The following is an 11509-nucleotide window of genomic DNA, read 5'->3' on the forward strand; positions in this document are numbered from 1 at the left end:
AGCAGGGGTAGCTATATTTATATCAGACAGAATAGATTTTAAGCCAAAAGTGGTAACAAACGACAAAAGATTGTACAGGGATAAAGGAATCAATCCATCAAGAAGATATAACAAATATAAGCATTTGTATTTCACCTCCAAGAGACACACCATTCTAGTAAAACCCTACTGTCATGAGATAAAGCTCCTATTATGGAATTTTAGGCACTGGAATTAGGTTAGTGGGGTAGGGACACCAAAAGAAGTAAAAATGCTTTCCTGTGGGAGTCACAGGATCACATCAGTAGGAAAGGACAAAGCAAATGATAAACTTAATTCGCCAAGTCCACAAACTTTTCACACACCATGCATGCTAACACCAAAAGGCAAAATGTATGGACTCAAGGTTGTACAGGTAGAAGATGAGAGGGTGAGAATTCCAGTTGGAAATTCCAGTCTAGATGATCCCTCCTGAAATCTGTGCACTTTGCACTATGGACAACACAAGAAATGCAGCTCAATTTAAAAATTCTCCAAAATACAGACAGCAATGAAAAAGCTATAATTGATAACAGGGAATGTAAAGGGCTCATTCAACTACTGCACACATAAAAATATATATGAATAAGTTAGCTTTTGTTCTATTCTTTACATTTAACCAAAAACAGAATGCATATATAGCCCTGTTCTTAAGAATGTTATTCATGTTTTCATTTTTATCCCACTCCTGAGTACACTTTCTTCTCCCACAGCTTCCTCATGGCATTTTTCACCTCTGCATTTCTGAATGTGTAGATGATGGGGTTCAGCATGGGGGTGACAACCGTGTAGAACACGGCCACCAGTTTGTCCTCAGTGAAGGTGGAAGAGGGTCGCATGTAGAGGAAGATGGCAGGTCCAAAGAACAAGAGGACCACGGTGATGTGAGAGGCACAGGTGGAGAGGGCTTTGTGCCTCCCCTCTGCAGAATGGTTCCGCAAGTTGACCAGGATGACAATATAGGAGGACACCAAGATAAGGAACGAGACGACAGAGATTAATCCACTGTTGGCCAACACAATAACCCCCTCCACAGAAGTGTCAGTGCAGGCAAGCTTGAATAAGGGATGGAGGTCACAGAAGTAGTGGTCAATCACATTGGGGCCACAGAAGGGCAGTTGAACAGTAACAAGGATCTGGACCATAGAGTGAATCATTCCCCCGAGCCAGGAAACAGCCACCAGAAGGTGACACACAGACCGGCTCATGATGGTTGTATAGTGAAGAGGTTTGCAGATGGCCACATAGCGGTCATAGGCCATTACCGTCAGCAGGAAGATCTCAGTAACTCCAAAGAAGTGGAAGAAGAATATCTGAGTCATACAACCTTCCAGGGAGATGGTTTTGACCTTGGCAAGTAAGTCTATGATGAATTTAGGGACAACAGTAGAGGAGTAAGTGATCTCCACCAGGGACAGGTAGCTAAAGAAGAAGTACATGGGGGAATATAAACTCTTAGTGATATTGACTGTCAGAACAATGAGGCCATTGCCCACCACTGTGGCCAGGTACACAGGAAGAAACATCACAAAGCACGCCCTCTGCACTTCTGGATCCTGGAAAAGACCGATGATAATTAACACAGTCACGTTATTTGTACTTGCCATGAAATCTAATCAGGTGTTCTGGGCACAGGTAATGAGAGACCTGCAATAAAACAAACACCGATTGCAACCAGTTCACCTCATTTATAGCACGTTATAGCATGTTAGCACGTTAGACAGTATAAACCCCTTCACTAACTCATTCATTTAACCCATATGTACTTATTCAGCATTAAATATAGGCAATCTAATGACAGCTTGTATATTAGAAAACTATGGCTCAGGAAGATGGTTATTTACCCAGGATCACACAGAAAGTGGTGAATTATGGGTCTCAGAACCAGGCTTTCAGACTTCAGCCAGTATACTTTCTAGTTCACTACAAGGGATTCTGAATTTAGGGAGCCATTCAAATTCATAGCCTTTATCATCTTCATTGCATTTTAATAGCTCTCTTCGGTTGGGGAATCCTCCTGAGACACTTCTCCTGAATTCCTGGTTTCCTTCATTTCTCCCTTGGGAAACATCTTCCCACCGATAATTCTTTCCTTTCCAAAAGGTTCTGAGTATATTTCCTTCATTCAGTTATAATAGTCTTCAACTTTCTCAGGTCAGAATCTTTTGCCAGTCTTCAGCTTCAATGACTGTATGACAAATGCTCAGATCCTGGACAAAATTCAACTTACTAGTTTGTCTCCATCATTTCATATTACTTTCACATCTTTTGCCTCACTGTTCAAACTACTGAGATACCTGAATTCAAAGAGATTGTCCTCTGAGAGCATCATTTGGCTGCCCAATCTGCCTGCTCTAGTTCCATGTTGGTAGTTAGCAGCAAAATGTACAAGAGTTAAGAGATCTCTAGGAGTTACTCTTCTGGAACAGATAATTACAGAGCACCTCTAATATATGTATAAACACACTAGACTATATGGAATAAATACATATCTGATATACACCTCAAGCTAACAATGTCATGTGATTCAAAACAATAGTCTCTAGATTAAGGTGCCATGTTAGGAATTTTTTCCACGGCAGATGACCCATGAAAAACACGAATGAAAAATCACCATACCTTGATTCTCTGCTCTAAAGTTCATCTCCATGGGGGGAGGTAGGGGAGAGGGGAAAGTAGGTGATGGGCACTGAGGAAGGCACTTGTTGTATGGAAACTAATTTGACAATAAATTATATTTAAAAATGATAAAGTTAATCTCCACTGTTTTCCCCCTTAACTCTGATTTCATACTGAAAATTTCAAGAAATATACTTAAGAACTAAAAACACACCTGAACATCTAGTACCAGAATCCAGAGAAAACAAGTCAGTAATATGGATAGAACAGAACAAGGTACTTTGTTCTCAGAATTCCTCATATAAGCACACATGTTGAAGTTTAAAACTAAATAAAAATCATTGAGCCTGAAGACTAATAAAGAAATTCATGTTCTAGAGCAATATAACCCAACATGAAAACAACCTTCTCTAAGAAATATACCTGTATCCCAATAGAAAATGGGCAAAAGATACAGATTCACAAAAGAATAACCAAAAATATCAGTATACATATGAAAAGATTTTAAGAGTCACTAAGAATCAAATGCTCATAAAACCATCCAAGATGCCCAGGCTGTAGCTCTGAGATTATATTTGATCCATGCCTCTCATTCATGTCCTCACCGGTCATTATCAACCCCCCCCCTTTAATTTCTCATTAAACCATCCCCCTGTGCGCCCTTTCTCTCCATTCTTCCCACCGCCCTTTCTCGCAGGCTGTCAGCAGATGCCCAAATTACCAACACTTCGTCTCCAGATGCTCTTGTCATCCATCCCGCACACCACAGGCAAAAAGTTGTGTCCTAGACCCTTCTTTCCTTGGATCTTCCCGTGTGGGAATAGCTGGGAGAAAACCTGAACTCCTATGATTCACTTTTAAAGACTTTCACAGACTGAGCCACCTCACAATCACCCTCTTACTCACTAACCTTTGACTCATGCCTTTCAGGTTCTCTCCCTGTCCCATGGCCCACCCTACTTATTCTTACAACAGAGCCCCCCTTTTCCAGAAATGTCCACTCCTTGTCCTTCCAATACTACCTGCCTTCCAACCCAGTTCCAGTCTTGTGTGTTGAACAAAGCTTGCATTTAATACTGCAACCCATCTGCACCTTCTCGTCCCTGAGCATTGGGCAATACTTTGGTGATTATCCTTCAATGTAAATCTGGTCATGTTACTTCTCTACCTAAAATCTATCAGTATTCCCCATTGCCCACAGCCTAAATTACAACATTCTTAGCATAAAGTCCAGGGCCTGCTTGAACTGTCCATTGCCTATTTTTGCACCCATGTTATTTCCAAATGACTGCTATATGCATATTTTCAGCTCCAAGGTGCCTTTCTCCCTTCTCTGTGTTTAGTGTTCCTTCCTTCTAATTGCACAAAGAATATCACTGTATCAGGAATAATATATTCTCTCCTTTGTGCTCCTATGGTTTGTTAACAGGTTGTTTTATAATTATAGCTTCAGGGACTGTATCTTCAACTAAGAAATATACCATCATAATAATCAAATATATCTGTTTAATATTATTAAATATTTTTATTAACTGCATTTTTTCATTAATAATGATGTCTAACATTACAATAGTATTTGAGCCATATATTTTATAAATGTTCTAGATACATTATGGATTTGACTCTCAAAATAAACCCATGATTTGGGTATTAATATCACCCCCTTTTATAACATAGAAGAAAATGGAATCAAAGAGAAATTAATTACCTGGCCAGAAGCTCCACAGTAGAGGAGTCAGGATTCCAATCCAAGTAGCCTCACCATGGATCCAGAGCTCTATAACCACTGCCCTGTACAATTTCTAAATACATAACACATAAATGAAGAGTTAACTATGTCCTTTCATTAGAGGTCCAAGGTATATTTGTTGGCCTACAGAAACATATACCTTCTATCTGAGTATGAACTTAACTATCTGTTTTCTTATCCATTCCTGAAATTAAGGAAAATATAATAGGACCAATCTGAGAGATCACTCAGAGGCAAGAAAGAAATCATTAGGTCAAGTTTTTCCCGGTTTTATCTCAAAGAGATAAAATAATTGGTAGTCTTTCTTTCTGAAAACCACCTTTTTCCTTTCAGTCATTTCTGTCTTTTCTGCATTTATTCCTCTCTCTGCCACCTGCCACTCCCATCATCTCTCCCACAGAGCTGATAAGAAATACCTCCTCTCTCCCACAGTATTGCCTTAGTGAGAGGCATGGAAAGAAAATGTGATGAGCAGGTAAAAGCTTAAATCAGCATTAGAGCATGTAGATTCTACATCACGTGACCTAGAATGCAGACAATGCCCAGAGTTCAATGTAAGAAAGAGCTTGATGTGCTGATGGGACTGATCTCAGGTGACCTAATGAAGCCTCCATTCCAAGCACGCATACCCACTTCATAATTCCCAAATGGGACCTCACAGAATCCCAAAATTGAAAAGATCTTTGAATTCATCAAATTTTATGTCATATATATTTAACAATAAAAACAAATGAATAAATTTAATCCATAGCCTCCCCCTGTGGACACCCTGAAAATTACTCCAAACCAAACCACCTCCTTTAAAATTAAAAACTTGTGGCTTAAAGAAAGGAACTGACTTGCTCAACATCACATGGCTGACTCTGTGCCTTCTTTCTAGCCATATCACTTAGTTGGTGTGGTTTTATTCTGCTTTGGAACTAGGAATTGGGTCAGATGGATCTCAAATGTATTCAAGTGCCTCTAGGTCAGCATGAAGGTAGTCATTCTGTTAGAATAACTCATTTTCAAGGCAATGATCTGGTACAATAAGATGGAACATTAGATTCCTCTCTGGAAGTCATGATCCCCTGGATAAGTAAGGTACTTTGGCTAATATTCCCCACCCAGCTGATTTTTCACTGAAGGGTCCAATGAGCACAGTTCAAGTCACACTCAACTAAGCCCGAGAGAGGTGCTGAAAATATGTAGACCTTTTACTCAAATCTCCTCTAATTACAAATGAGGCAACAGAGGGTGAGAGGGGTTAATTGCTTCTCAAAGCCACACGCTAGATACTTGCCAGGCTACTCACTCAGAAATCAGGGCTCTTGCAACAACACTAAGCTACCTTCTGATGGCCCTGGGTGGTTGTCGCTACTGCAATTCAAGAATCAGGTCCCCAAGAACAAAACACCATGTTCCTGGGGGCTTTTAGAAAACACATGATGGCATCTAAGATGAGTCAAAGAGGAAAGTTCAGAGGATCTGGATCTGGGTTGACAGTTGCATAATATCTAAGAAATAAACAAAAGCCACAGAAATCAGCAAACTCAGAGAATTTAAGATGCTGTGTTTTATGTAGAAAACATACCCACCCACTGAGTCCAAGGGTTCTGATGAAATGCTTAGATCCTTGAACTATTTAAAATAAACTAAGCCACACACTATAATCAAGGGAATGACTTCCCCATGGAATTTCTTTTCTCTCGGGTGAAACACTGCCAAGTAAACTATGATCAGGAAAGGTTCAAAATCTGTTTCAATTAGTAAGATTTCTGTAAAGTTTTTGCACCAAATAATGAGGTGCAAAAGAGAATAGAGAAGAAAAATAAAGAGAAGGAAGTTGAAGAAAGGACATAAAGGGAATTCTTTTCCAGACTGAACTACGGAGAATGAAAAGGAGAATGAAGAGAGAGGAAAGTGAGGGCTGGACAGGGGCCAGGACACTTGGGCACCAGCTCTGGTCATTAATGATCAACTAACTAATTTGAACACGTCATATATATCTCCACTTCTCCCCCCACCCCCACCCCACTCCAGTTCTGATTCTATATAAAATGACTGAGTTAGGCTGGATGGTACCTGCCAATGCTAATGTTTATGGATTCATGTATAAGTCCCTTAGATTCTAGTGCCTCACTCTCTATCAGTATCTGGCATATAGTACATGTTCATTAAGTTCTGTTGACGTAGTCCATACTATCCAAAGCAATCTACAGATTCAGTGCAGTCAAAATCATAATTCCAATGGCATTTTGCACAGACATATCAAAAACAGTCCTAAAATTTGTATGGAAACAAATAAAACCAACTATAGCCAGTTGTTAGAATAAATGAATCAGTAAAGTTTTAACATAGAAAATCAATATATAAAACTCAGTTGTGCATCTACACACTAAAAATGAAACCATCTGAAAGAGAAATTAAAAAACTCCACTTATGGTTGCACCTAAAGATATACAATACCTAGGAATAACTTTAACCAAGTTGGTGAAAGATCTGTGCACTGAAAACTATAAGACATTGATAAAAACATTGGAGACACACATCAATGGGAAGATATTCTATTCTCATAGATTGAAACAATAAATATTATTAAAATGTCCATACTACCCAGAGTAATCTATAAACTCAATGCAATCCCCACCATAATTCAAATGTCATTTTGCATAGAAATATAAAAATCTGTCCTAAACTTTGTATAGAAACAAGGAAAACCCTCCAGAGCCAGAACAATCTTCAGAAAGAACAAAACTGGAAGCATCATTTTTATTTTAAACTTTGTTACAAACACATAAATCAGTGGAACAGAATGGAGAACCCAGGAATAAACTCATGCATACATAGTGTTTAATTTATGACAAGTCGCCAGGAATACACAATGGGGATAGGATAGTCTCTTCAATAAATGGTGATTGGAAATCAGGATAGCCACACACAAAAGAATGAAACTGGGTCCCTTCTTAACCATACATATATATCAACTCAAATGGATTAAAGACTTGAACATAAGACTTGAATGCATATTGTAAACTCAAGCCCTGATGGTGGAGAACCTGCTTGGGATTCTCTCTCTCTCTCTCTCTCTCTCTCCCCCTCTCTCTCTGCCCCTCCCCTACTCACACTCTCACTCTCTCAAAATAAATAATAAATAAACTTAAAAAAGTAAAATACTTGAAACCATAAAAACCCTAAAGGAAAAATTGGGAGAATTCTCCTTGACATAGGTCCTGACAACTTTTTTTTTTGGGGGGGTGGGGGGGTGGCAGAGGGGATTTGATGCCAATTTTAAAAGAGCAAAATTAAACAAGTGGGGCTATATCAAACTGAAATCTTATGCACTAAAAAGGAAACCAACAACATGATAAAGCAACCTACAGAATGAGAAAAAATAGTATAAATCCTATACCTGATAAAGGGTTAGTATCCAAAATATATAAAGAACTTACTCAACTCAATAACACACACACACACACACACACACACACACACACACTAAAATGTTGGGCAGAGAAATGAATAATGAATATACAGTTTTCCAAAGAAGAAAAATAGTCAACAGGTACATGAAAAGGTGCTCAAAAGCACTAATCATCAGAAAAGTGCAAATGACAGCCAAGGAAACAACCCAGAAAATTAATAGGCAACCAACGGAATGGGAAAAGATAGTTGCAAATGACATATCAGATAAAGGGTTAATATCCAGAATCTATAAGGAACTCACCAAACTACACGCCTGAAAAACAAACAACCCAGTGAAGAAATGGGCAGAAGATATGAACAGACACTTCTCTAAAGAGGACATCCAGATGGCCAACAGACACATGAAACGATGCTCAGCATCCCTCCTCATCAAGGAAATACAAATCAAAACCACACTGAGATACCACCTCACGCCAGTCAGAGTGGCTAAAATGAGCAAATCAGAGAACTCGAGATGCTGGCGAGGATGTGGAGAAACGGGCACCCTCCTACACTGTTGGTGGGAATGTAAACTGGTACAGCCCCTCTGGAAAACAGTGTGGAGGTTCCTCAGGAAACTAACAATAGAACTCCCCTATGACCCAGCAATAGCACTGCTAGGAATTTACCCAAGGGATACAGAAATGCTGAGGCATAGCAGCACTCTCCACAATAGCTAAAACATGGAAAGAGCCTAAGTGTCCATCAACAGATGAATGGATCAAGAAGATGTGGTTTATCTATACCATGGAATACTACATGGCAATGAGAAACAATGAAATCTGGCCATGTGTAGCCACATGGATGGACCTTGAGGGTGTTATGCTGAGCGAAATAAGTCAGGCAGAGAAGGACAAATATCATATGTTTGCGCGTATAGGAGGATTAGAAGGAACTTGACGGAGGAACAAGAGGGAGAAGAAGGGCGGAAATGGTGGGGGAAAGGGAGAGAGGCAAACCATGAGAGACTCTTGAATGCTGACAAAAACTGAGGACTGATGGATGTGGGGGGGGGGGAGGATGGGCATGGAGGAGGACACTTGTGGGGATGAGCACTGAATGTTATGTGGAAACTAATTTGACAATAAACTATTTGTAAAAAAAAAAAAGAAAAGAAAAAAGAAAAAAGAAAAAAAAAGTGCAGATGAAAACCACAATGAGCTACTGCCTCACACCTGGCTATTAGCAAAAAATGACAAGAAATAACAAGTGTTGGCAAGAATGTAAGGAAAAGAGAACTTTGTGCACTGTTGATGGGATTGTGAATTGGTACAGCCACTATGGAAAACAGTATGAACATTCCTTAAAAATAATTAAAAATAGAATTACTATATGAACCAGCAATCCTCCTGGGTATTTATTCAAAGGAAGAAAACAGTATATCAGGGAGGTATCTGCACACTCCCATGTTTATATTAGCATTATTCATAATAGCCATGATGTGGAAACAACCTAATGGTTGTTAACAGATGAATGGATAAAGATGTGATAGATAGACATATAGATACACACACACACACACACACACACACACAGGAATATAATTCAGTCATGAGAAAGAATGAAATCCTACCATTTCATCAACATGGGTTGTCCTTAGGGTCTTATGCTAAGTGAATAAGTCAGACAGTAAAAGACAAATACTGTATCATATCACTTACATAAATTCTAAAATAAAATACTAAATCTAAAAAAACTCTGAGAAACAGCAAAGTAATGACTATGAGGGACTAGGGGATAAAAAGAAGAGGGAGATATTTGTCAAAGCGTATAAATTTTCAGTTGTAAGATTAACAAGTTCTGGAGATCTAAGGCAGAGCATGGTCATATACTTAATAATACTGTTTTATATAGTTGAAAGTTGCTAAGAGTAAATCTTAAATGGTCTTACACAAAAAAGAAACAGCAAATGTGCCGTGGGGATGGAGGTGTGTGCTAATGCAATGGTGGCAATCTATTTGCAATATATAAATGTATCATACCAACACCTTGTATGCCTTAAATTTACACAATGTCATATGTAAAGTATATGCAAATAAAGCTGGAAAAAATAAAGATGCTGTTTACAATAGCAGCAAAGCCATAAGGTTCCTAAGAATACATCTAATCAAAGGAGCTGGATGCAGAAATTTATCAACCTGATTTAAAATGTTAAACAACACCAAAATAAAGAAGAACATGACAAAGAACGTCAAGGTGTGTCGAGAGCCTTGTCCATATCTCTATCCTTTTTTTTTAACCCATAACTTTTATATTCTTTCACTGCTAACAATGAACACATATTGACCTGAGGCTGTAGTCAATTTTCCCTATATTAACACACAGACAAAAGTGTTGGGAATTTATGCCTCAACTCAACACCAGAGATGCCCTTAGCTAATGTCTAAACAGTCTGGGAGTGGGGCGCCTGGGTGGCTTAGTCGGTTAAGCGTCCAACTTTCACTTAGGTCATGATCTCGCGGTTCGTAGGTTCGAGCCCCGCGTCGGACTCTGTGCTGACTGCCAGCTCAGAGCCTGGAGCCTGTTTCAGAGTCTGTCACTCCCTCTCTCTCTGACCCTCTCCTGCTCACACTGTCTCTCTCTCTCTCCTAGAAATAAAACATTTAAAAAAATAAAATAAATAAACAGTCTGGGAGTATCAAAACTCCACTCATTTGCTTCTAATCACACTCTAGGCATAATTTACACTCCAGAGTTCTCCTGCAAAATCAGTCTGAAGTGACCCTCTGCTGGAATTCACCTGAAACTGCATCCTTGTTTATATTTCTCTCCTCTGTCCTGCTTCCTCTACTCTCTTTACGGTTCCCCTGGGAACAAATGTTTCATAAGTCACTTGTTAGTCACCGAACTCTATGCCTTTAGATTTTTCAGAGGACTTTGTTTACAGTAACACATAACCAAATCAGAGTTACTTCAATGTAAGTTCTTCCCAAAGTGATCTATAGAACAATACAATTTAAAACAAAATCCCCGTAAGTTATTTTGTGGAATTTGACAGTTTAGATTTAAAACTGTCTAGAAAATAAAAAGACTCAAAACAGACAAGATATTCTTTTTTTAATGTTTATTTATTTTTGAAAGAGAGACAGCGCACGAATGCAGAACAAGATGTTCTTAAAAAGGAAAAAAGAACAAATTAGAGAAATTTGCCCCTACTGAATATCAAGACATAAACTATAGTATTAAGAGAGTGTAGGGTTGGTCCAGAAAGAGAGTCATGCAAATACAGAAATTTGATATGTCAGAAGTGGCACTATAGATGAATGGAGAAAAGGACTATTCAATAAATGATGTTGGAATATTTGGTTTTCCATAGGGAAAAAATAAAATTGAATCCTTTCCTTCACAATGCCCAATAATCAATTTTAAATAAATTAAGAAACTAAATAAAAAGGCACAACTTTAAATTTTAGAAATATCAATATCATCCTGACCTTGATGTAAGAAACTATTTCATAAGGCATAAAAAGCACTAACAATAATGCAAATTTAAAACTGTTAACCACATTGAAAACAAAAATGTTAAACACAGCAGAAAGTGAAAAGACAAGTTATGAGCTAAACTTTTAATAGACGTATCTGACAGAAGATTAGGCCAAAATATACAAAAGAACATAAAACATTTAGAAATCTACTTTTTTTAATTCAAGAAACTCAATAGAATAACAAGCAAAAGAT

The 11509-nt window shown here is 38.4% G+C and overlaps 1 protein-coding gene across 1 annotated transcript; it reads right to left on the minus strand.

Annotated features, from left to right (window-relative positions):
* Positions 1-695: 695 nt before the first annotated feature.
* On the minus strand, positions 696-1628 carry LOC120228440 (olfactory receptor 4B1-like). The gene has a single exon (XM_039226795.1). It carries the CDS (start codon positions 1623-1625, stop codon positions 696-698), a length of 930 nt encoding a protein of 309 aa, XP_039082726.1. The 5' UTR covers positions 1626-1628.
* Between the last annotated feature and the right edge of the window lie 9881 nt (positions 1629-11509).

Source organism: Hyaena hyaena, unplaced genomic scaffold (genome assembly GCF_003009895.1).
Source record: "Hyaena hyaena isolate Hyena2069 unplaced genomic scaffold, ASM300989v1 scaffold_23, whole genome shotgun sequence".
Classification (NCBI taxonomy): Eukaryota; Metazoa; Chordata; class Mammalia; order Carnivora; family Hyaenidae; genus Hyaena; species Hyaena hyaena.